Genomic DNA, 26,116 nt, shown 5'->3' with positions numbered 1-26,116 from the left:
GGTTTATCATAGTGGAGTACTGAGACAATATATTAAACGTTAAGTTCAGCTATAAGTCAGAAAGGATAATAATAGCCATAAACATTTAATAGCATATAATTAATGCACTGTTAATGCATGTCTAAGAATTTTACATATACTAACTGTCTTAACACGACAGCTCTTGAGAATAGGTATTATTATTTTCCCCATTTTGTATCTGAGGAAGCCAAGGCAGAGAGAAGGTAAGTTCATGCAAAGAGATGAGTTTACAAGTTTGCAGACAAAATGCTTAAAGTTTCACTAATGCTTCTAACGCTAAATAATTGTCCATTGGAATTGTTCTCTTATGGATGTAATGTTTGAAGCTTGTCTTTGTACCTTCCAGAAACTCATCTTGTCCGAAACGTCAATTTTTGATGTCCTACCAAACTTCTTCTATCACAGCAACCAGGTCGTGAGGATGGCAGCCCTGGAGGTGGGTTCTTACAGTAACATGACATCACCTTTTTCTCAGCTTCTGGCCGACTCCTTTTGCCTGCTTGGCTATTGTTGTCAGTCCTTCTTTTGCCGTAACGTTGGTTCTCAAGAGTAGAGTCTTTTCCTCTGAAACAAATGCTGGACATCGGTCTTGCTCTTAGTCAAGGGTGTCAACTGATCACCAGGTTCTGGGTTCCAGTCACAGCTACCAGCATTTTTCATTCTACTTTCCAGGTACTTGAATCCTTTCATTTCATAGTGATGAGGATGCCCTGTAACACAATAAGTGAAAAAATATGTGGCTGATCAGAACAGTACCATTTTGTGATTTGGGCCAAGTAAAATGGATTCTAGTCATATTCTGAATTGTCAAGCAGTTCTTACGAACTTATGAACTATTTCAGCATGAGAAGGAAAGTTTAATGAACTGTGCTTTAGGTGCTTTATTTTTCTCATTTAATCCTCCAAATACTTCATGAAGTAGAAGAAAGTAAGACTGAGGTTAAGTGACTTGTCTATATTCACATGGATAATAAGTGGAAGAGTTTGCATTTGAACCCAGCTCATTCTGACTCATGGACTTTGCTGTGTCCACTGTAGCATAACTGTCTCATTAAGCACAAAAATTGCAGCCCCCAAATACTGCTGTAAAGTTTGCCAAGTAGATGTTTTTTGGAGGTAAGGAAAAGGAGTGTCTTAGATGATTTTTATGTAATGTGACACTACAGTCTTCTGCATGCTCCTTTGGGTTACTTTTTATTTGTATTCTGTGGGGAGACTGTCATGAATCCCACTCAGTAAATACCAAAATTGGAAAACATCTAAGTGTTCTACAATGCTTTTATTGCTATTTAATGCAACGTTTCCTTGTATACCTCACATGCTGATAGGATTCCACGTTCCATTGTGTGTGCACGGCAAATTGGCTGTGAAGTTCATGAGGTTGAACTGACAGGTTTTCCTGAGAAACAGCCTGTTGCTGTTTCTTTGAGTCAAGTTAGTATATTTGAGATATTATATGTCAAATTATGCCTTCAGATTTTGCCTAGGATTTGGGCAATATGAACAATGTAAAATTGATTTGGGCCAGTGGGGAAACAGAAGAAGTATACAAGATAGTGAATGAGTGAGACTGTACTTCAGTTGTTTCTCTTTTGTATCTTCACGCCTCAGGTGGCCCAGAATCAGCACCTCTCATTTTTCTCCCTGTTTGCTTTCATCTTCTTTTTACAAAAAAATTATTTATTTGGCTGCATCGGGTCTTCACTGTGGCACGTGGGATCTTCGTTGTGGTGCTTGGGCTCCTCTCCAGGTGCAGCGTGCAGCCTCCAGAGGACGTGGACTCTGTAGTTGTGGCACATGGGATTAGTTGCCCTGGGGGGCATGTGGGATATTCCTGGACCAGGGATTGAACCCGTGTCCCCTGCATTAGAAAGTGGATTCTTAAATCTCTAAACCATCAGGGAAGTCCCTGATTTTATCTTCTGTTGAAATCATCATGTGTAATGAATTAACAGTCATGGTTCTGTATGCTCTTCTGCTAATGATCAAAGTTTCTCTCGAGTTTAGGTTAGTGTAAAGGGCTTTCAGCACACCTAGAGGTGTCCAGCGGAGGCAGGCTGGTTTCCTTTCCATTTATAGTCATGGGTATAGTTGTAAGACTGTAGCCTTATTGATTGAAGCAAGGTATGTATGTATGTGTGTATTCAGCACTGGGACTTCTGTCAGCAGAGACCACCTTCTTCTGCACCACACGTCTCTTTTCAGGACTCTCTTCCCTGGGCTAACTGCTTCTGAGTTTCTGTTTTTCAAGTGTATTTACTGAGGATTATTTTTTAACCAGGTGTATGTTCGAAGGGCTTATATAGCCTATGAACTTAATAGCGTACAACACCGGCAGCTGAAGGACAGCACCTGCGTGGTGGAATTCCAGTTCATGCTGCCCACATCACATCCAAACAGGTGAGTCTGAGCTGGTGCGTGCACCTGAGCCAACCAGAGCGCTCTCCAGAGAGTGTGGGGTGGGGAGTGGGTCATGTGTGTGACCGTTCTCTGTGGTGATTTTTTTAGCTAGAAATGTAGAGCAGACAATGAATACATTTAAACCATGAGAGGAGAGCCTCTTGGCAGCTATTTCTTTTTTTTAACTTTTTGATCTTTGACCTGGAGAGAGGAGGCAGTATGGTCTAATTGAGATACAAGGTTAAAATTATTCCATTCATTTTTACTTGTGTTCTGTCACGGAGGAGGCATAGTTCTTTCTTCTTTTAAGTTAGAAAGAATTTACTGGCATTTTACTTTCTGGAGTTTTGCCAGAAAATCACATTTATAGCAGTTTAAGTCAACAGGATGTAAAAATATTTTGGGTGGAATGCCTTTTTTCCCTTTATGTTTGCTGTGGTTTGAACCTGAACCAGTTTCATGATCTCTCCAAAAACACACATGTAAATTTAGCAGTTGAAATTTAGTTTTTAAAAATCACACTTCAGAAAGCAAACTTAAATTCAAGTAAATTACTCACATAAGCTGTGTTAATTCCATTAATTTTACCTTCTTACGCCCTTAAAAAAATGTACATATGGAAATTTGTTTCCAGTTCTAACAATAATACCAAAATATTGCTTTGGTTTTAAGATGGAAATACTTTATCTAATAATCTCATTTCTTTTTCAAGTATTCCCAGGCAGTGAAAAACCTAGGAATTTCATCCCCACCTCTAGTCATCTCCCTTCCGTACTTTCATTCTCCTCAGTAATACCACAGGAAATATAAATAACCACAGCCAATCTTAAGCTGCACCCCCTCCATTTCTTCTTTATGGCCTTTGGTTCTTCACTCTGTATTACAAAGTACCGTGTCTTTGGGGATCCTTAGTTACAGACAACAGAAATGGTTCTGTTCTGAATTGCCACTTCACCCAAAGCAGTAGCAGCTGTTCTAGAGACAAAGAGGTGTGCGCGGCCGCTCGCGGCCACTGAATGCCAGTGTTGATCCAGCAGGGGTCAGCGGCCGGGCAGCAGCGTCCTCAGAAGAAAGTGCTTGTCTTCTTTGTCTCAGGAGGTCCTTTTCACTCCTCTCCCTCGAAAATACCTTATGGCTGGCAGAAAAAAGCATATATCCTTGATTTAGCAAGCATCTCTTGGTACCTTTTCGCCTCCATGGATTTCAGAATCTCATTTTCCAGAAACGAATGGCTGTCCTTCAGCGAGCGGGCAAGGTACTCATGGCAGACATGGGCTCAGCGCGCGCGCTTCTTTCTTCTCCTGCATTCCTTGAATAATTGTGCAGCACTGCACGCTATACTTCCCACCCTCTGTAATTCTCAGGACCTTGGCTTTTTCTTCCTGCTTTGGGCAGTGATCTGTAGTCGGGCTGCAGCGCTGCTTCTGGTCTTCGTCCCTCCTCATTGCTCCCCTTGTCTTTCGGAATTGCTCTCCCTGTCCTGCTTTCTTTATTTGAGGATCTGTGTCCAGTTTGGTGAGGGAAAGTCAGTTGGAAAATTGAGAGGAATGCCTCTGAACTGTTAAGAAATCTTATTCACCTTTCTTTCTCAGGGGTGTGACTCTGATATGATTATTCTTGATATGGTTTCAAGACGTGTATACCCGTCCCTCCCAACATCCAAGGGGCACACATTCTCCTGGAGACCTGAACAGAGTCTCGCTGTAGTCTTGCTGTCTTTCTGAAGTCTTCCTTGGTTGTGTGTATACAGAGTTATAAACTTAAACAACAGAAGCCATATTGTAACTGCTTCAATAAAGACTTAAAAAAATAGAAGGAAAGATAAAATAGTCTTTGTGAAAACCAGAGAAAATGCCCAGATTGCTCTAATGCTGTTTTAGATCTTAGGTCCTTTTGTTAGTTGAGTAATATAAAATGTATTGTTGTTTAGTGGCTAAGTCGTGTCCGACCCTTCTGTGACCCCATGGACTGGAGCCCACCAGGCCCCTCTGTCTGTGGGACTTCCCAGGCACGAATACTGGAGTGGGTGGCCATGTCCTTCTCCAGGGCATATTCCCGACCCAGGGATTGAACCTGTGTCTCCTGCATTGTCAGGTGGGATTCTTTACTACTGAGCCACCAGGGAAGCCCATAAAATGAATTATCAGCTTTTAATTACAGAATACTGTATTCAACTTTTAGAACATAGTTTATTCAGTTACGAATTTGCTTGAATTTAGTTTTGTAAGATCTTTCCTTTTCTTACAAACGTTTCTGTTAACAATGTGCAATTATGACTTTATCCTGACATCAGTTGGTATACTGTAATTCAGTTCTAACATTTACCACCTGGTGTTAAATGCCACACATTAAGGGTTCAGGTCTTCACAAAACTGCCCCTACTTCAGAATGTGGCCACAAGTAGGTTTCCCCGGCTGCCCAGAGTTCTGACCAACTGGCTATTATTTTGGAGGTACCCATGACTCCTTCGAGTTCAGTAATTCACTAGAACAACTTATAGAACTCAGCAAAGTACTGTACATATAATCACAGTTTTATTATAAAAGATACAGATCCAGACCAACTCAATGAAGAGATACATAGAGTGAGGGCTGAGTGGGTCCTAAACACAGAGTTTTCCCCTTCTTTCCCTGTATAATCCGGTTACGTAGTCCTCCCAGCATATCAATTTGTTCACCAGCCAAGAAGTTCCATTGAACCTCAGGGTCCAGCGTTTCTATCAGGATTTCATTACGATGGCACCATTGATTGAATCATTGGCCACTTGATTAAACTCACCCTCCAGCTCCTGTCCACTCCCCAGAGGTCCAAGGTGACCCTCTAGTCATATGGTTGTTTTTTCTAGTGAGCAGACCCTGTCCTGAGTTATCTCATCTCTTCACATAAACTCAGGTGTGATCCACGGAACTCATGAATAATGAAGGCACTTCTATTACTTGAGAAATTCCAAGGATTTAGAGCCTGTCCCCCAGGAGCTGGGGACAAAGGCCAAGTTCTTTATTATTTCATAGACCTACCACCCTTATGAAAGAAATCTAGAGTATCTTAGTTTTAGCTATTTTTGAGCCAAGTTCCAACTTTTTTCCCTAACCTCAGGACTTTTGTTATTTTCTAGTTGTCAACAGCAGGCAATAAGCATTATTATTTCTAATTCTACAGAAGTCAGTTACAAGAAACTGTCTACCAGTGTTCATTCCACGGTCAGTTCAGTAAAACTCAAGGACATGATTATGTCCACTAACCTCTAGATTAGTGATTCTCAGAATTAGCAGCTAAGTATTTTAAAAAATAAACCTACTGGGTTCCTGGCTCTCGAGATTCTGATTCATTTCAAACCACAGTCCAGGGCATCGCTTTTTGAAAAAGCTTCTCTGATAATTCTGTTGAACACTTGCAGTTGAGAATCAGTACTACTAGACTTTCCCTGGTGGCTCAGCTGGTAAAGAATCAGCCTGCAATGCGGGAGACCTGGGTTCGATCCCTGGGTTTGGAAGATTCCCTGGAGAAGGGAGCTACCCACTCCAGTATTCTGGCCTGGAGAATTCCATGGACTGTATAGTCCATGGGGTTGCAAAGAGTCGGATACGACTGAGCAACTTTGACTTTCACTTTCACCACTAGATCAGCACTGTCCAATAGAAATATATTAGACATATATTGCAAGCCATATATATAATTTTAAATTTTCTATTGGGCATATCTAATAAGAAACAGATAAAATAATTACTTTTTTTTTTTTTTTTTGCTGCACCACACTGCATGGCTTGTGGGATCTTAGTTCCCCGACCAGAGATTGAACCTGGGCCCTCAGCAGTGAGAGAGCAGAGTTCTAACCAGTGGACTGCCAGGAAATGCTCAGATAAAGTTACTTTAACATTTTATTTAACCCATTGTATCCAAAGTTTCATTTTAATATGTAATAAAAAGTTATTAACCAGATATTTTCCATTCTTCTTACTAACTCTTTGGAATTTAGAGTGTATTCTCTGCTTCCAGCACGTCTCAGTACTGACTAGCCATATTTCCAGCACTTCCTAGCCTCATAGTCAACTCAACTGATCAAGAATTAATTAGGACAATCACACTGGGTACTCTTTGTTTTATGTTAGTGGTAGTGCCCCAGAAGAATTTTTTTTACAAACTTTTATGTTTCTTATTATGTAAATGGTTACAGGAACCATTCACTTCTGACACTGTAGATGCACTACAGTATTTTATACATGCTTTAAAAATTATTCATTGAGAACAGAGAACAGGCATATAAATATACACATTTTATATATCTAATGCTAAATAGGATTTTATACTTTCTGAATATTATGTTTGGGAGGTAACAAACCAAAAATTCTTGGGGAAAAAAATACATACATTCTTAAACCAGTTTTTTGCATTTTCTTTCCTGATACTTGGTCTTCCCATTCCTAGCCAGGCATTCCTTTGAAATAGAGCAAAACCTATCCAGCAAGTCCTTGGGAGTATCTTTCTACGCTGTATTTTCAAAGCAAGACTACAGTCTCTTGTTGTGTACGGGGGCATCTTTTGGAATCCTGTTCCTGTAGTTTGTTTTTGACTAGTGATTTAGCCCCCGTGGGTTGGGATGAAACATGGCTCTCTGTCTTGCAGACTGACAACAGCAGGGTAGTTTTTCAGGAAAATGCCCTAGAGGCCACTTGGATTGAAGACCATGTCCCGTTTGTACATGTTTTGATTTTTTAGAGAAGTAGGCAAAACACAAGTAGCCACCCTGGCAGATAAGTGGAGCGGGCTCTGAGAAGAGAGAAGACACCCCCCCCCTTTTTTTTTTTCTTAGCACACTTGGGCAATTAGCATGTAGCAGACATGTTTGGTGCCTTTTTGCTTACATTTATTGAGGTACTTTGTATTGCTTGATGTTTTATTTTTAAAAAATTTATTGTGGAAAGAACATTTAACATGAGATATACCCTCTTAAATTTTTAAGTATATAGTATATTATTGACTTTAGGGACAGTGTCGCACAGCATTAACTCTATGGCTTATTCGTTTTGCCGGAGTGAAGCTTGTTTGATGTTTAATTACTCTGTGTTTCAGTATAATTTGACTGTGTTTTTTTTTTTTCTGATACACCTCTGAGTGTTAGGAAAGGCATCAGATGACTAAACAGTCATTTAAAAGAAATATCATTTCTTATTTCTGTGACCTTTCTTATCATCCTTCTTGCTAGGTAGGCTTCAGCTAAGGTATATTATCATCTTCTTGATCTTCCATGCAAGAGTTCCAGTTTTTTTGTGGGGCGGTGGTGGGGGGGCACTGTAGTTGGAACTTATTTAGCATCGACAGGTCTTACTCACCAGAGTATCCAGATATTAGACCTTTACCGAGGGAAACTCCTGGCCCAGATATACCCTATTCTTGTTAAATTCCCTTCTTAAATTCCTGACTTAAGCATAGTAGGAAACCAGTGTATATGGAACACCTAAATATATGAGAAATGTGTGTATTTTCTACTCTCTTTATCTTCTTAGCAAGTAAGGACTATGTCCTATTGTATGTGAATTTTTTTTTGAGGGGAGGTGATTTTGTATCTCTCTCTCTCTTTTTTTTTTTAAAGGTAATTTGTAGCCAGTTAGCAGTAGTCCTTTGGAGAGGAATGAGTGGGTTTCTTTTAGTCATTTCCTTGGTGCAGGTGTAGTCATGATAGCTGGTCCACACTGAGAGAGCATTTTATTACCATGCAGACTTTTAGGACTTAATTCTTTTTTGCCCAAGATTCCATCATACCAGCTCTTCGTTGAGTTCAACCAGTATTCTGCATGGATTAATCCTAGAACTCAAACTGCTATCATGTAGTATTCCCTTTTCTCTTTTTCCAGGGAAGCCCACAGTTTAGACTCACAGGTGTGTGTGTATATATTTTCTTATTCTGAATCCCTAGTTTTATCATTCTCTTGTGCTGGTGATAGAAAAGCTTGTTACACTAAAGCCTCATCCTAAATGTATTTTTGACGATTCATCGAATCGTTTGACATTCACAATTTTACTTAGCTTTGGACGTATTAAGCAACTCATAATATTCTGGAAACAAATAGGTTCTTTAGGCAGCCTGTGTATTTCATCTTCTAAAATATAACTATATTTATGCAAACATATGTAAAGCATATTATCCCATAAACTCTGTAGCTATGCATATGGCTGTGCATATTATGACAGTCTGGGAGTATGAAATTTAAAACTCCAAATGATTTTCATAAGTAATACCTATTAGTGAACACAGTTCGTTTTTTAAAACTTTTCATCTGTGATTCAGATAAGAAGCATCACAGTTGAATCAGAATTTGGAAGTACAATTTGTTTTGTATTTCTGTACATATATAATGGGTGAAGACTGATTTCTTAGACGGAAATCCATGTTTTAAGTTAACTTGAATTGTACTGCACTTCTGCTGTTTGCTCCTTGTGAACTTGGCCCCCTATGATAGAATGTTTTCAATCACTTTCCACTTCTCTTGTCTCACATCCAGAAGAGATCGGCTGTGTTCTCCCCTGATAGCATGTTTCGGTCACGACTGGGTTTAGGCTCTTGACGCCTTCAGTTTCACTGTAGGTGGGTGGCCTCTGGACCTTCTTTTCATGAAGGAGGTTGTGAGGAAGTTTAGAAGTCAAAAGCCCCTACCATGGGACTCATCAGTGACCCATTGCCATTCTTGAGAATCCTGGTAATCTTGACACCCAGAGATTAGAACCCTTCTTTGGCTTGTACTGAGACACTCAGAAGTCGTCCAATTTGTAGCATTTTTTAGCAGTGGGAGCACTTGGTGGTAGTTGGCAGGCCAGAAAGAGCTATAAATAAATAAAACCCCTACAGCTCTTGCTTCCTTCATTCAAGGGTGTCTGCTGATAAGATGCAAGCATCTGGCAGAAGGAAAGATTCTCAGCAGGTTTAAGTGCTTACCATCATGCTTTCTGGTATCCGAGGCTCAGCTTCTGGTCTCTGCTGTGTTATTTTGGCACTCTGTAGACTCATAAGATTAGAGAGTCGGGTTTAAAACTCTCAATATATCATTAAGGTAGTCCAAGGTCCCTTCTTCTCAAGGAGGACTAGCTGATTTCAGGGGGAAAGAAAAGCGGAATCCTGGGCACCTGTAAATCCCTGTAGTTTCGTGCTATGGATTTGTAGCTAATTATACAGCAGGCAATAGTAATGTATTGTAGCTCTTTTGGCACACTCGTTTCAGAAAGAGCAGAACCTTCCAGCAGAGCAAAGAAGGGGCTTGGAAGGAGACTGCAGATGAATGAAGCAATGATCATTTTACTGTAAACGAAAGCTCTGCCATGGAACTGGGGCATCTGAGCAGCAAGGAGGTGGTCAGGGAGACGCCAGCAGAAATACATGGTTCAGATGTGTTTTACAGCTCCTGATTCGGACTCTTCTGCAGAAACATAGTCACGCAAGGAGACTACCACTGGTCACAGCCAGTCAAATTGCTCTTTCTCCTATGGTACTGCTGTTAGCAACCACTAGTAGGTTATTCAGCCGACCTCTTCTGATTCTGCTTTGCTGCCTGATTTCAAAAGATTTTCCTTATCCTGGCTCTGAGTCACAGCTTGATATAACACTGCTTGTTTGCATGCATCCCCATCATTTTCCTATAGGGTCTCCTTTTTTTTCCCCTACAAGTTAGAAGGCAGAAGAATCGGAAACATTTTTATATGATAAAAGATTTATGTAGGGCCAGCTCGAATTCAGCAAAATGAAATTCAGCTGGAAGGGATGGTAAAAGGCTCCGAGAACTTGTGACTGCCAGAGAAATCAGTGTTCCTTAAATAAAGAGGATTCAGCCAGCCGGCCGCAACTCTGACTTTGCATTCATATTGAAGCAGGCTCTCCAGCCATCCTAGGCAAGCAGATCAATAAAATCAGAGGTGACTTAATGCTGAGGACCTCAGGATTCAAAGGATTTGTCTTGTCCTTCTTTAAATTTAGTCTATATCGATGTGGAATGCTACCCTCCGGAGCTGAGGTGAGAAAATACCAGGTCTGGTTTCTGGTTTATGACACTTTATTTAGCAGTGTCCTTGGAAAACATCCCCTTTGATTTCTCAGTTACCACATCTGTAAAATGGAGCTAATCTCCTGGAAGGAAAATGATTCTAATATTTTTCAAAACATGGTGAATGAAGATTCATTGTCTTAAGTTCTCCGAAGACCTAAACAGCAAATATCTTACAAATGAATTTATACTTTTTTTTTTCGTATTTGAGAATGCAATTGATTGCCCTATCAGAGATTGAGCAATTTGTTTATTTTTTCATGATGAGTATTCAGTGAAATGGGGCAGATTTTCAGCTACATAAATGGAATATTTGACTCATACACCATCTCTGTGTTGGTTGTTGATTTCTGTGCAGACCACTGATCGAGCTTTCTGGTATATCACAATAGTGTGCAGCATGCCCCATCGGTCGTTTTCTTAAATTGATCAAATAGCCCCTTTATAGAGTAACAAAATATATAAATGATTGTTATGGACACGGCTAAGTATTTACTTTGTAGTAGAGAGTTTAACCTTCCCTGCTTATCTCCCCAACAGCCCCACAGCTTCTTATTCTACCGAAGGGGATAAACTGACTCTAAACTTACCTCCTACATGATCGATTTGAGGCCGGTCCTTTAAAGACGAGATGTTGGGAGTTTTGTTCTTACCCCATACTGCGTAGATGGTGCCCAATTCTGTAACAAAGCAGCAGGGGGCTCCCTGTGCAAGCTAGCGGATTGCTGATAGAGAAGGGCTGTCTTTTTGTTAGTGGCGTTCTTTTCAATTCAGGCCCTTTTCTGCTGGAAACTTGGCCCTCATCCTGGGAAGGACTCCCTAAGGGATTCGAGTGGAGCCACAGAAGCAGTGAGACCGTTTTATTAGTGTAAGAAATTGGTTAACAGTTGAGAGAGATTACCCTGGTTTCTGAATCCCTGAACTCTGGATGCGAAGGAGCCTGAGATGCTTTGTTTGTAGGGTCCTTCTCTCTGAACTGAAGTTTATCGTTTAGAGCCTGTGCAGGTGGCCTTTTTCTTAAGAATCCTTTATATCTTAAAAGGAAGACTTTCCTATATTCTCATTAGCATTTACTGTTAGTTTTCTACTTCTGCTGTAGAACCCACGAGTGCTTGTTGTTTGCTGATGAGGACCAGGTGCATGATATCGAAGGACCTCATGTAAAATGAAACCTGTTCTCCCAAAGAAAAACTGAAAGAATCCAAAGAGCAAAGGTGCAGGGTTTTGCAGTCAGAGGTTGCTCTTGCTGCCTTAGGAGTCTGCTCTGTGATACAGGTTTGATGCAGAGAGCATCACTACTCACAAATCACGCGAGGTATACAGTTTGTGTGCAGTGATATGTCACCGCTCTTTATTTATATGGCCAGCTCAGTCTATTCTGCTCCTTTCACTGCCGTGGAGAGTGCATCATTTTCCTCCCTCTCTCCTCCTTCCCACATATCATCAGCACCACCCACTCTGTTCTGCCCATTAAGTCCTCTGTGTGCCAGAAAACCCCAACAATGATTAAATGCTGATAAAAGAGCGTTAGAAGGTTAAGATATCAACCAATCAACCCCCTTACAAGACTCCTAAATTGTGGGTGGTGAGTGTAACTTTTCCCTTTTACCATTGAAAATAAGGACTTTTATTTGGGTTGTTTTGGTTTGTTTGTTTCAGTTGAGGAAATGACTGATGTCAAATTAAAGGGGGAGAAAAGCATTGGTGGTAAAGACCAAAGAATGCAAGAGACTTGCTTCACAGTTTCCATTCTTATCCTAATGTTCCTCTCATGATTCAGAAGCATTCTCTATCAGGAAATTCTAGGGCTTGCCAAATTTAGGTAAGGTTGTTTTCATGGAAGGCCCAGAGATTTTAAATGTTTAAATGTCATAATTGCCCTAAATTCATTTCATTTAAAAAAATGTCAATTCATTTTTAACAGTTTGTACTAGTCTAATCAGGGAATCGTTAGTCATCACCTTCCTGCATAATTTTAGTTTTAAGCTCCTATAGCACAGAATACCTGTCTTTCCTATACCACCCCACCCCCACCACTCTACAGGAGTGGGGTGAAAGAGAACTAGAAAAGGTACTTGGGAACCCAGATTCCTGGTGTCTTTTCTCTAGAGGAGAGTTTTTAGGTTCCTCACATATCCTAGAAGGTCAGTTAACGTAGGGAGGGCTGTGGCGTCAGCTTCTCTGAACCTCCTTATGGCATTTTTAGTAAAACAGGAACAAGTAAGATGCTCTCAGAATCTTGTCAAGAATTATGCCTCATGTTGAAACTTAAGATAATATACCATATTATACAGCTTCAATTAATTTTCATGAGCCTGTCTTTTATCTTTATTCTGCATTATTTTTTGGTAATAGAGCTATAGAAAAAAAATAGTAAATACAGTTTGACCCTTTCCATCAACAGCTGCTGTGGTAAGGTAGGTCAGCCTCTTTGGAGGCACCCAGCGGGTGGACGTGTAATGAGCACTTAATTATGTCTGCTGAAGGCCAGAGCCGCCAAACTGGGACTCCTCAGGACTGGTCTGTATCTGCTCTGACAGTTCTTTTATTGTGGCTTTCCCTAACCTATTGGTAACTAACTGTGGTTGTTTAATTACAGAGGGAACATCCCCACGCTAAACAGGTACCGTATACTTAGTTTTTTTCCAATTAAAAGCATCTTTTTTTGTAACTTAGTGAAACCAGGAGAAAAAAATAACACTTCACTTGACAAGCTAATATGTTATCTTTCTGCTGGGAGGTCCTGCACTCCCCTTTGGACATACTAAGCTATACTTTCTGTTTGGAAAACATGTCTTCAGCTTTTCTCCAGCCGTTCAAAAAGCAACACTCAAAAAGTATGGAACAGCTTCTGTCTAGCTGTGGAGGATAGGGGAATGAATCACCTGTCCAATGTTCAGCTTTGCTGTAGACATCTTCTTCTGCTAAGCTCTCCATCTAGTTTGGGGCTTTCAGAGGAGAAACCCTTATGGTCACTCTTATCCTGGCAAACTGTTCCTCAGTTTTTCAGTTTTTTAGTTTCTCTAATTTGTATCTCCTTTTTGAGGAATGCACAGGCAGAAATAGCTGATCTCATGTTTTATCAGTTTGTTAGCTGTTTTTCTAAAGTATTAACATTGTCATGCAAGTCAAGTTTTATGTCAGACCTGTAATGAGATTAACACTGGAAGAGTGTACTGGAAGAGTGTATCTAAAGTTTTGATGTGTGTATCCCTGTGAAGACGTTTCCAGACTGATATAACACAGAGTGGTACTTTTAATATGTTGAGTTCCTTCTGCTCCTGAACCCAGCAAGGCAACACAGTGCAAGTTTGAGAGGATAGTAATTCTGATTGGCATCCCCCGAGTGCTAAAGCTGGTGCTGAGCTCTTTGTAGATGACCAGCTGTACACCGAAAGATGTATAGACTTGTGTTTATTTTGTGCCTCTCCCTTTAAATATTAAGTCATCACCACTGGTTATAGCTTTTATAGCCTCCAGTTTGTATGGGGAGAGGAAAGGGAGTGCTTCTGTTTGGTCCTCTCATCTGCTCTTGGAGGGTAGGCTTGCTTCATTCCTGCCTGCCTTTAGCTGTCCTGGCCCAAGAGCATGGTACCGGGGGAAACGGAAATGCCATGGGGTTTCAGTTGAGCGATAAAGATGCTTAACCCCATGCTTGCCTCAAACACAACCTGTTAGCAACTTCAGGAGTTCCCTTTAAGGATTATCTGGACTCTCTTTCCTGTCTAACACCAGGCAGGTAGAAAAGATACAATGCCTCACAAACTTGCTCCTTTACTAAATACATGTGGTGATCCTAGAAAAGAGGATGATAGCCTTTCTGAGTTCATCCAGCTCTGAATCCCGGCTTCTAGTGAGCGCCATGTATAAGACTTGCTTGCCATGTGCTTCGTCTGTCTGTCTCATTCATGGTATCAATGGTTTCCTCTCCCACTCTACCTTCTAGTCCCTGGTACTGTCAGAAGATGAAGTACTTTTTCATGGTCATCTGCCAAGGGATTAAAAACCTGGAGTGTCAGTCTCTATAGTCTGTGTGAGCAACAGTCCCCTTTATAAAAATATTTATAAAAAATTCCATTGCTGTTTATATTTGCAACAGAGTACAATATGTACCCAGATCTCGAGTCCACCTTGCTGGCTGCCTTGTGCCCTGCAATACTGCAGGTGGTGCACTCGGAGGAGATTTTTGAGCAGCTCTCCAAAGTTCGGGTGCCATTGCCATGCTCGGAACTTGCTTCAGCTCAGTATGCCGGTAACGTGTCGGGCAAGTCCTGGAGGCATCCTTTAGTGCGGTCCCTCCTAAGAGGCTGTCCTGATTGGCTGGGCATCACTACAGTGTACAGCAGCATCTGTCAGTACTCACTGCTGAGGCACATCAAGGAATATCCAGACTCGTTATATTTTTAGATTGAACAGATCCACTCCCTTTGAGCATCTCCATTTACACCTGTTGGTCCTGCTTACACATACTTTGAGACGCATGCTCTGCCCTTGTGTACTCTGCTGGGATGAATTAAGGGCTTTTACTGACAGTATGTTTACTTTGGTATAGAAATGTTTAAATATAATTTTTTTTTCTTTTTCTTTTTTTAAAAATTAAAAATAATTAAAATAGACTGAAATTATAATTTTTTAACCACTACAATATTGTAAAGTAAAAATGTTTAAATATAAAAAAGGAAATTCGGCAAAACTGTTTCTCTTTCAAAAAGGGAGGAGCTATGATTCTTATGACTACTCTTCCCATCAGCCCAGTAAAGGAAAAGATAGATACCTCAGTAAAGTTCCTTTTATAGACTGACTTGCTTCTCTCTGATGAAACATGGTTTTTTGTTTTTGTTTTTAATAATGATTCACTAAACCATTCCAGATGACTTAGAGTTGTTGTACATGTGGATATCTATCTGTGAATCCTTAATCTATTACAGTTCCTAGAGAAAAATACCTCCAGTGTTGCCTAGCTACCACTCACTTGGCTGGCTTACTTCCTTTTAAAAGAGAGGATGTTTTAGGGAAGGGGAAGATGCAGGATGGTTTTTCACCCCTATGTGCTCTTCATTCACTAGACATGTCATGATGTCAGTGTGTGAAAACTGCCATATTATTCCTTAGGTTTTTACATGGAGAAATTTACGGGGTGGTAAAAATATTGTTTGTGTGGAAGGAAAATCCCAAGGCAAGGGCTAATGGGCTAATGTGAGTCTAGTAACATGGGCTTCTCCATAGTGGGTCAAAAACCAAACCTGCTCTCTGCCACCTGACCCTGTCTCACCTCTCTCCCAGCAACTTTTCTCTGTTGTGGCTCTCCCAGTCCTTGCTCCTACCCTCCTTGTCTAATGCGCTCGATTCAATTACCATTTAGAATGTCCTTCTCCTCCAACCTCAACCACTACGGCATGACTCACGTAGCCAGTGTCAGCGACGTGCTGCTGGACAACGCGTTCACTCCGCCATGCCAGAGGATGGGCGGGATGGTCTCTTTTCGGACCTTTGAAGATTTTGTCAGGTAAGGCATCTCAGATTTCTGCGGAGTGAATAGAGGCTCCTGGATTAGCCATGAGCCAGCTAAGAAGATGTAGCCCTCGCTGTTACATGCCCCGGGAGAGGTATCTGTCCTTCCTTTCCACCCTCCCGTGCAGACCCTACAAGCCTGTACTTGTTATGTGGGTCTGGTCAGAAAAAAAGGAACAAACAAAAACCATCTTTTCCTCAATAGCTAGTAGAAGAAGCTGTCTGCTCTGTGATGAGTGAAATGTCAGGAGAAATTAAACACAACACTAGAGTGAGCCCCACCAGAGACGATACATCTTTTGATTAAATGCATTCAGCATCTATCTCTTGATGTATACTGATGCGTTACCCTAGGGGGAGGGGTAATTACATTGGTCTGTCACTGCTCTGGTCCCAGGCTCTTTCTGTTACTTTAAGACCGATGATGACAGCAATGCTCGTAGCTTACATATGAAAAACAAACAAACAAAAAGACACAACAGAAAACCTCGAGATTGTTCTTTTTTAAAAATAGAAAATATATATGGTTTATTAAAGTTGAAACCATCCATCCTTCTAATTTCTGCCATGTGGTAGAAATTCTACACATCCTGTCTAGCCACTGGTGATTCTGTTCAGTTGACTGCCGAGCACGGGGTAGGACAGATGGTTCTTTTAGACAGAGCTGGCCGTGGCAGCGTTCGTCTTCCTGCCACTTCGGGTTTCTGCCCCTTTTCATGGTGGGTGTTTCTTTGGTATTTGGTATTTTTTAGGATCTTTGATGAAGTGATGGGCTGCTTCTGTGATTCCCCACCCCAAAGCCCGACTTTCCCTGAGGCAGGTCACACGTCTCTGTATGACGAAGACAAGGTAGGGTTGTCCCCTTTGGGAGAATGCTTTGCCTCTTCAGATACAGAACTTGTACTGTATACTCTGTCTCTCTTAAACATTTATTTATTCAAATTTTTTTATCTATTTGGCTGCAGCGGGTCTTAGTTGTGGCACGTGGGTTTAGTTGCTCTGAGGCCTATAGGATCTTAGTTCCCCGACCAGGGATCAAACCCACATTCCCTGCATTGCAAGATGGATTCTAAACCACTGAACTGCCAGGGAAGTCCCCTGTGTACTCTCTTTATTATTGTTATTATTTAATTGTATATACCTCATTTAAGTATTTTTGGAAACAGGTAGAACATAAAGTCTGACCTAAAAATAGAAATAACCGTATTAAGCATGGAATCCACAGTGTAGAATGAGCTCAGCTCTGTCCTCTACAGCTGCCCCTGGGTCTCTGAATATTATTTCAAAGACTTGAGCTTCGGTTGCTTTAACTCTTAGTCATGGATGGCTTGTGTATTTGCAGAGCAGTGCTTTTGTATCTTCAGTGAACGGTGGGCTTCAGATAGCAGAAGGAAATGGGCGTTTCGTTTAAAATTTTGTTCTTTTATTAAACCTTCTTTCCATTTTTCAGTAAACACTTGGTCCTGGTTTTTCCTTACCAGGTTATTTTCCCATAGTGGTTTGATGCTTCTCCTGTTTGACAAATGTTAGGAAATATATTACGTGGGAATATGTTCAGATGGCTTCTTTTCCTCCTTTTCCTTTATATTACATGAAGAAATGTTGCAAATGGTTTCATCCCCATTTTATCGGCGAAAAAGTTGAGACAGAGTGGTCTTCAAGTCCATAGCAAGTTAAGATTTGGGGCCACCTCTAATTAATGCCTTTGCTGCCTTACTGTTTAAAACTTAGGTGTCTTTAATCTCCATTGTGGGTGTTGGGCACTGGTTTCCTTTTGCTTATTCATACAAGTGGGCAACCCAAAAGTATTCTGGGGGGCGGGGCGTGTCTCTTTTCCTAGTATCCTACCAAGTACTGTAACTTTTCTCTGCCCCCATATTAGCTAGCCTCCTGAGTGTGTTTTGTTGTATTCTTGTGTTACAGGTCCCCAGGGATGAACCAATTCACATTTTGAATGTGGCTATCAAAACAGACTGTGACATCGAGGATGACAGTCTAGCAGCTATGTTCCGAGAGTTTACCCAGCAAAACGTAAGTCTTCGTGTGGGTGGACGCTGGTGATGGCCTCTTTCCTGCAGCCTATGTGACATATCCATCCTTTTCTCATTTGCTACTTATAAGGCCTGATCACTGATAATGGCTGTGTCTTTGACATAGTTCTGCCTCTAGGGGTAAAATTCCAAAGTGATTTAATAGTGTGAAATACGTATCTTTTTTATGTCAAGAAGTATAGAACTTAAATATTCAAAATGTTTTAGGGAAGAGAAGTTATATTGCTGAATCTTTTCCAGAGCCCCAGTCTTGAACTTCACCTGCTGAATTTCCTTTGATGACTTAACCACACATGTCTAGGCCCAGTCTCCCCCCACGCTCCCTCTATGTCTTTCCCTCCCAGCCTTGAAAATATCAGTGATAATTCCATCCTCCTTTCAGTTTTATGTCACTTGGATATCTTGTGTTGACATCGTGGTCCATAGTTGAGGTCTGAGTTCCCATCATTTTCCTTCACATCTTCTGATTGCCTCATCGCCCACCAAAAAACTAAACAGGAACAAAAATAACCTCAAGTAACCAAACCCTTTGCCCCCAGTCATTCAGAAATCATTGACTTCTTTCTCTTCTTTGCAGTTCCCTTATTCTACCCCTCCCTTCCTGCCCGTTCCTTCCTTCCTTCGCTTCCAGCCCCCTTCATTTCAGTTTTTTAATTCCCACTACCATCTCTCTAGTTTAGACCCCTCCTCCCCTCACTCCTGAGACACAGTGACAGGTTTCCCTCTGATCCTCACACGTCCCGTCCTGATAGTCTCCATTCTGCTGACTAGCACAAAGGTAAATGTCCACGGTGCCCCCTTGCACTCAACACTGATTCTCCCTAACCTTCCGGACACCTCCTTGCCTTCCTGTTTAACATTAGCCCATTAATGAGGACCCACAGTCTAGCCTTTGCTGCTCCCTGAAAAGACCCAGGTCTTTGTCTCATCTACCTTGTCTGCCTGCTCTCCTCGACTGCCCCTTATCTGGAATGTTTTCTTCTTTCTTTTTCTTCCTTCCCTCCTTCCTGTCTCCCCCTACCTCTTTCTTTCTAAATCCTGCTTGTTTTAAGAGCTGTCTCCAATTTTCCCTCTTTTGTGAGGACTTCTCTGTGTAGCCTTAACTGAGATGTATTTTCTTCTCTTAGATTTCTAGTTGGTCAGCATAAATTGATTAATAATAATAGTTTTAATTTCTAAACACCATCTGTGTAAATTTTTTAACTTATTAGCACCTTACCACAATCCCATGGGGTTAGATTAATCAGATTAGTCCAACTATACATGTGGGGAGAAGCTCAAGGTCAGAGAGCTTAAGGCCTGTTAATCACCAGCTGGTAGGTGATGGAGAAAAAAACTAGAATTTAAGGCTTTGGTACCAGCTCTAAGGGGCACAGATCTAGGTACTTTAGTAAATATTACATTCAGATGCTTGTAGTCTGATGTTCAAAATGATCGTCTGTGCTGTATGATAGATGCCAATGTACCCTTCCTCGGCAGCCCTTCATTACAATGCCAATGTGTGCTCTTTGAATGGAAAGCATCTAGCCTGTAGTGCTTGTCATAAAAAACTCAATAGATTTTTTCTTTTTTGGCCACACCTGGTGGCATGTGCGATCTTAGTTCCCCGACCAGGGATTGAACCCACATCCACTGCATTGGAAACATGGCATCTTAACCACTGGACCACCAGTGATGTCCGATAGATTTTTAAAAATTCAACAGTGTAAACAGTGCCATAGATGTTCACATCCTATCACGCTAATGGTCAATACCTAGGAAAAGATGGTAATTTTGTGCTTAAAGTGTGTCCTAGCATTTTCCCCATGATGCCTTCACAGCATGTGAACTGGAATGTGGGGCTGAGGTGAGGAAAGGTCCTTCCAGAGAAGTCAAAGTCGGGGGCCATGCCTGGGAATTTTTCTCTGGAAGAGAAATCTACCTTCTGTCTTGCCCTTGACTGGTGCGTGATCGCATAAAATTAACCTGAGACCGGTGACCACGGAGATGGGAGAGTCCTAGCATTGTGCTTGGCTGCTGGTGTCGGTGCTTGATGAAGTGATCTGTGAGCTTCTTCCCAGGCTTTGAGCACTAATTCCCCACATTTGATTGTTTCAGCCTCCACTTAGGCTTTTTATTACACTCAGATCAAAGGGCTGTATGTCAGCACACATTGATTTAAAGAGGCAGTTTCTCCATTTTCACTATGTTTATTTGTAACATTAAGTGATGATAAGAAATTTTCTTTTTTCCTTGGCTGGCCTTGTAAACTGAGGCACAGAGAAACCCAGAGTCTTTGCCTGTGGCTGTCCAGTAGGGAAGGGTAGACTGTGTCGACAGTCCAAGCCTGGAGAAGCTATGCATCACGTACCGTGCTTATCCAGGAATATTAAACATTTTCACCTACTTGTTTTGAAAAAATATAAAAAGAAAAGGAAACAAAAACAGTTTAAAAAAAAAGCTGAAGTGATAACTAGTTTTGTTTTTCACTTCATGATCATGCTTCTAGCAGTTTAGAAAAAGTTTTTTTTTTTAAAGCACACATTAAACTATCAAATAGGTTGATCCAAATTGTCCAAATAATCTTCTAGTCCCAGCATGTCTTTTTTTCTCTCATAGAAATTAGGATCATATATTTGTAAATGACTTGTGGAGGAGATTGAAGCAGTCAGTGTAAATGGAGTTTCTCCAGGTGCTGACGCCTAATCGCTGGGTAATAGCTGTGGACTTGCTGTGAGCCCTGCATTATTACAATGTAATCAGAATCCTGTTGCTCTGCTGTTATTGTTAGCCACTTGTGGAATTTTTAAAGCAATAACAATTTTGATTTTAAATCATGGCATTATTAAAGTTATTTTCTTCCCTTGCCGGAACATAGCTATTGATGCTTATCTTCGAAGGAGTTGGCTGTAGTGGAATTCTTTGTTGGTGTCAGAAGAAATGTTTCTATTCCTTGGCATACAGAATCAGAGAACTGCCCCACCACTGCCCCACCCCACCTTTTTAACGCTCCCTCTTCTCCCTCCGCTTCTCCCTCCATCCCTTCCTCCCTTTTTCCCTTCCTTCCTCTCTTTCTTTCTTATTGTAGTATCAACGCTTCGTTATTTACACTAGTGAGTATGATGCCCATACCAATCATTTTTAAATGTAGTTAAACCAAAATTTATTTATATTTGATCTAGGAATTTATTATTAGGAAATTAATTTTTTCTACTTTTGCTTATGCTGTTGATTAGTTTTGTTACTAAAAATTGCCATAATAAAAATGGAAAAATAAGAGGAAATGGCCCAGGGATGTGCTTATTTATAGGGGGAAGCCAGTTTGGATTTAAAATATACATAGTATCAAGAAAGTTAAGAATTGGTTTATGAATATATGTCTCAGAGTTAAGCAAAGTATACGAGCAAAGTACAGTCCGGATGTGAGTTGTGAAAGTCAGCATAGTTTTTGTATTGGTGTTATTCATGTATGTTTTCAGGTTCTCCAACAAGTGGGATTGCTTTTCTGCTTGTTGCCTCTTTATTAGGGACCTTTAAGAGCGTGTCTTAGTTCATTCATCTGTTTCTTTGTCTCTGCCTTTTGAGATGAGTGAGCAGGACAGAATACAGGAAGGCTTAGAGCCCAAGGCCCAAAACTCATAGAAGGATCTGTTTTGAAACTGCTAGTCTCTGTTGACTTCTTTTATTTTTTTTAATTTTTTTATTATTTTTTTTTTACCATGGCGTTTTTGTTTGTCATTTTATTTATTTTTAATTGAAGGATAATTACAGTATTGGTTTCTGCCATACATCAACATAGATCAGCCATAGGTACACATATGTCCCCTCCCTCCCACCTCCCACCCCAGCCCATATTTTTATTTATTTTATTTTATTTTATTTATCTTATTTTTATTTATTTATTTATTTTTTAGGCCATGCCTTGAGGCATGTAGGGTTTCCCTGGTGGCACAGACTAAAGAAGCTGCCTGCAATGCAGGAGACCCTGGTTCAATCCCTGGGTTGCAAAGATCCCCTGAAGAAGGGAATGGCAACCCACTCCAGTATTCTTGCCTGGAGAAAAACCATGGACACAGAAAAAGAGACTCAGATGTATAGAACAGACTTGTGGACTCTGGGAGAAGGCGAGGGTGGGATGTTTCAAGAGAACAGCATTGAAACATGTATATTATCTAGGGTGAAACAGATAACCAGCCCAGGTTGGGTACATGAGATAAGTGCTCGGGCCTGGTGCACTGGGAAGACCCAGAGGGATCGGGTGGAAAGGGAGGTGGGAGGGGGGACTGGGATGGGGAGTACATGTAAATCCATGGCTAATTCATTTCAATGTATAACAAAAACTACTGTAATGATGTAAAGTAATTAGCCTCCAACTAATAAAAATAAATGGAAAAAGAAAAACCATGGACAGAGGAACCTGGCAGGCTGTAGTCCTTGGGGTTGCAAAGAGGCGAACACAACTGAGCGTCTTACACACACACACACACACACACAAGGCATGTGGGATCTTAGGACCCCAACAAGGGATCAGACCCATGCCCCTGTTTTGGGAGTGTGGAGTCTCAACCACTGACCTCCAAGGAAGTCCCTGTTGACTTCTAATATACTGCTTGCCTATGCCAAGCAGAAATATGAATAATCACTGAATTTAAATGCCTGTTAGACTTTGTTTTCAACAACTTTTAAACAGAATCCTTTAAAAAATGCCTCCATATAAAATAAGGAGGAAATGTTTTAGAATTGATAAGGTTAGAATTTGTTAACAGGTTGAATTCCAGAAATGCTGTATCAAATGGTAGGTGATGTCTGTAATCTAAATAACAGTTTAGGACTTAAGTTTTCTGTTTTGTGGAGGTTTTTTATTTTTCCTCTACCTGATTTCATTTAGCTTCTGTATCAGTATTGTTCTTCACATTTAAATACATGCCCAACAGTGCAATTTCTGTAAGCAGAAAGTGTGTTACTGTCTACCTTGATATGTATGAGTCCTTGGAGAATTTAGGTGACCCCATATGACCCTTTCTCCTTCACAGAGTTCTCTTCCCATTTCATCCAGATCAATATATAAAACCTATTCTGTAAGCCTCATTCCCAGGAGCAGGTTGAGACTTATTTAGTTGCAAGTTTGAAAGTACTAAGTCAAGATATAGATATCCAAAAAGAATGCTTAGCCCATCAGGGCCTTCTGAGGACTGAATAGGCTAACATTTAGGATGAATGCTGGTCTCATGTATCTTCTGTTTTTACATGTTTGTTTGTAGAAAGCTACCCTAGTTGAACATGGGATCCGACGCCTTACTTTCCTGGTTGCACAAAAGGTATTGCCATGTGAATTATGTATCTGTGTCATATTTCTTATGCTGCTGCTAGAACTTTAAAAGTGAAAAATGAAATTATAATCATACACTTACTTGTAGAATTTATGTAAAGGAATAACTGTTTCCGTATAAATTTAATCAAGAAAAGCATTAGTTTGTCATCTCCTTTTACTCAGTTCTTTTTAAATTTTATTTCTAATTGCCTTCTGTTTTTTTTCCCTTCCATTCTGTCTTTCATTTGAAAGGATTTCAGGAAACAGGTCAACTATGAAGTGGATCAGAGATTTCATGTAAGTAAGAGAAAAACCATGATGAAAGATCACTTACTGTTTTGTCTGTTGGCTGCTGGTTATTTTTAGAAGGGCTGGTCTGATATTTGGTCCCTCTGCTTTGAAAAAAGCATAAGAATGGATATTCAGGTCTTCTACAGAGTATTCATACTAAAGGGTTCCCCCCACTTATTTTCCCCGTATAATGAATTCTCAGTGTATCTCTGAGAAATAGTTAAGAGTGAGCACATGCATTTATCCAAGTGAATAAGGTAGAAGCAGGCTCTAACTAGTAATTTCTTCTGTGCACACAGTGAATCAGTAATCAAAGACTGCCACCCGTACTTGAGGTCTTGACTTCTACCAAAGATGGATTCAGATTCTATTATTGAGATCTGCCAATTCTGAAGAACAATCATTTATTATTTAAAATGCCTTAACAGAGCCCAAGTTAGTGTTTTTGTCTTATGTTAATTCTACGAGGAGGAAATAAATAAAAATTAAGTTGCTGGTTCTCCCATGTAACCAAATTAACTATTAATATTTATGAGTTTAAAATTTTTATTGAAAAATGTGAATAAAGAGAACTCACTAAATAGCTCGGTATCTGAACCATGGTGTATTTATGTATGAGCATACTGAGTATCATTATAGCAGAGAGGTCAAAAATCCAGTTTGCAGTCAAGATGTCATTTTCTCCAAGGGCTGAATGTAGTTAAAATATTTCTTTAAAAATTGCTCCTGATATGGTGAAGTAGAATTCCAAAGGATATTTACAAAGTCTTAATGTTTCTGATGAGAATTATATTTTGTTTTTAGCAATCAAGATAGTTTAGTTTTCAAGCCCTGCTGACTTGCAGTGATGAAGGTAACTTTGGGATGCTGGAAAGGACTTCCTAAACTCAGAGCCCTGTGTGTGGGCGGCTTTCAGTGCCCCTTTGTTGTTAAGTCTCTAACACTTGACATTCTGTGTTCCTTTTCACAGTTCACCTTGTTGGTCTAGTCTATAGAGAAACAAGAGAGCCTCGCCTGCAGGCTAAAGAGCTCGGATTTTCTGAAACGCTTTAGGAAATGTTGTGGACTCCACAATTCCCCTGTGTTATTGATGTCAGGAAATCAAGCAGAGTGCAGATATATATCAATCAATAACTGTAGATAGAAGACAGGCGGCAGTGGAGAAGTATGAGGAGCTTAAAGAGAACCCCGGGGCTTTGGGAAGAAAAATCAGGAGCTTAGAGAATAAAATTGATACTTGGGAATAGAGTATGAGAATCTGTGAATAAATACTGTGGCTGGTAGATGCTGATCAGAACTCAGGCAGACATGCCAGAGCCAGGCCCTGGATTTAGAAAAAGTATCGGGCTAGGTTCTTAAGCGCTAATCTGATTTGTTCTTTCATCACTGACTTTGGAATATATATTATTCTGAGGAGTAATACTGAATTTGTAAAATTGTTTTCCTTTTTCCTTAGAGTCTTCATGTCTATTGCACACTAACTGGTTTTCTATAATCAGCATTCTATGATAAAACCCTCCACTGAAATTTTTTTTAAAGGCCAAAGCAATGAATTGTCACGGACATTTTTTTGGACACTTTCTTACCATTGAATCTACATCCTGTCCTAGAATACATCTAACAGCTTTAAAACATTTATTTTCCCCCCTGCTCTCTTAATATTTACGGATTTCAGTTGAATAGAGACATGTATAAGCAAGATCTGCTTGGAAATGAGCCCAGCAGGTGGTCTTCCCAATCATTCATTGTCCAGTGTCCATTTATAGTGGCATGAAGTGGGAAATCAGTTAAATTATCAAGTGACTTGATCTGTCATAAGTGTAGGAAACATTGCTTTAGGAGGCAGAGAACATGAAGTTTCATGTATGGACTGGATCTGCCCTGAAGAATTGTGTGGCAGAGAAGTTGGTGTGTTTTTATGTTAGGCCCCTGAGACATGATTAGCAATTACTCAGGGGGCAAGGGTGACTATTACTGAACTCTGGCCAGGATCTGCCATAGCCAGAAAGCCCTGGCGGGAGTTGTACAAATCCGGGGCTCACCGTCATGGTGCTGCTCCGAGTTCCTCCGCTGGCGGTGGCTTGAAGGACGTTTGGCCTCTGTCATGTCGTCCGATGTGCACTTGCCCTCTAGTTAGTGTAGTGTGAAAAAGAGGAAGCTTTCCGGGAGCATTAGTGATGAATCCCTTGATCTCTCTGGCTTCCTGGTAATCCACTGTTATGTATGCAGCCTCCCCTGCTCTACACTGTGAAATCCCTATATTATTGAGTAGAAGAGGAGACACATGCGGGAGGGGGCAAGGAGAGGAGGAAGGTTACCACGATTGGTTCAAGAACAACACTGGCTGGCGTGGAAGGAGGCAGCCATGCTGTTCCATAGTCGTCATCTCTTGGGCTGCTTCAGAATCAGAACACTGCTGGGTGGAGGTTTCCTAGAGAGTGTGTCTGCTGCTGCTGCTAAGTCGCTTCAGTCGTGTCCGACTCTGTGCGACCCCATAGATGGCAGCCCACCAGGCTCCCCCG

At 40.7% G+C, this 26,116-nt stretch overlaps 1 protein-coding gene and 1 long non-coding RNA gene across 12 annotated transcripts in view; one reads left to right on the top strand and one right to left on the bottom strand.

The window, feature by feature from the left end:
• ACACA (acetyl-CoA carboxylase alpha) overlaps window positions 1-26,116 on the top strand; it is a 281,140-nt gene that overhangs the window by 152,018 nt on the left and 103,006 nt on the right. For 9 of the 10 annotated variants that reach the window (XM_070478617.1, XM_070478615.1, XM_070478618.1 and 6 more), the window contains 8 exons: window positions 368-457; window positions 2,303-2,421; window positions 13,051-13,074; window positions 15,814-15,957; window positions 16,715-16,811; window positions 17,886-17,993; window positions 23,254-23,310; window positions 23,556-23,600. In XM_070478617.1, the coding sequence (XP_070334718.1) occupies window positions 368-457; window positions 2,303-2,421; window positions 13,051-13,074; window positions 15,814-15,957; window positions 16,715-16,811; window positions 17,886-17,993; window positions 23,254-23,310; window positions 23,556-23,600 (684 nt within the window). The remainder of the gene's footprint in view (window positions 1-367; window positions 458-2,302; window positions 2,422-13,050; window positions 13,075-15,813; window positions 15,958-16,714; window positions 16,812-17,885; window positions 17,994-23,253; window positions 23,311-23,555; window positions 23,601-26,116) is intronic. The other variant, XM_070478616.1, reaches the window with a different exon arrangement.
• Window positions 68-25,970, bottom strand: LOC139039005 (uncharacterized). Of its 2 annotated transcripts, none has more exons than XR_011492107.1 (3): window positions 25,637-25,970; window positions 23,638-23,698; window positions 68-731 (listed from the first exon to the last, which is right to left on the bottom strand). It is a non-coding gene; the product is annotated as an uncharacterized lncRNA (long non-coding RNA). The 2 variants fall into 2 exon arrangements; XR_011492109.1 differs by having other exon boundaries at window positions 23,638-23,695.

This window comes from Odocoileus virginianus, chromosome 17 (genome assembly GCF_023699985.2).
Source record: "Odocoileus virginianus isolate 20LAN1187 ecotype Illinois chromosome 17, Ovbor_1.2, whole genome shotgun sequence".
Classification (NCBI taxonomy): domain Eukaryota; kingdom Metazoa; phylum Chordata; class Mammalia; order Artiodactyla; family Cervidae; genus Odocoileus; species Odocoileus virginianus.
Note: the sequence above shows the minus strand (reverse complement) of the source record. Positions and strands in the feature narration are given on the sequence as shown.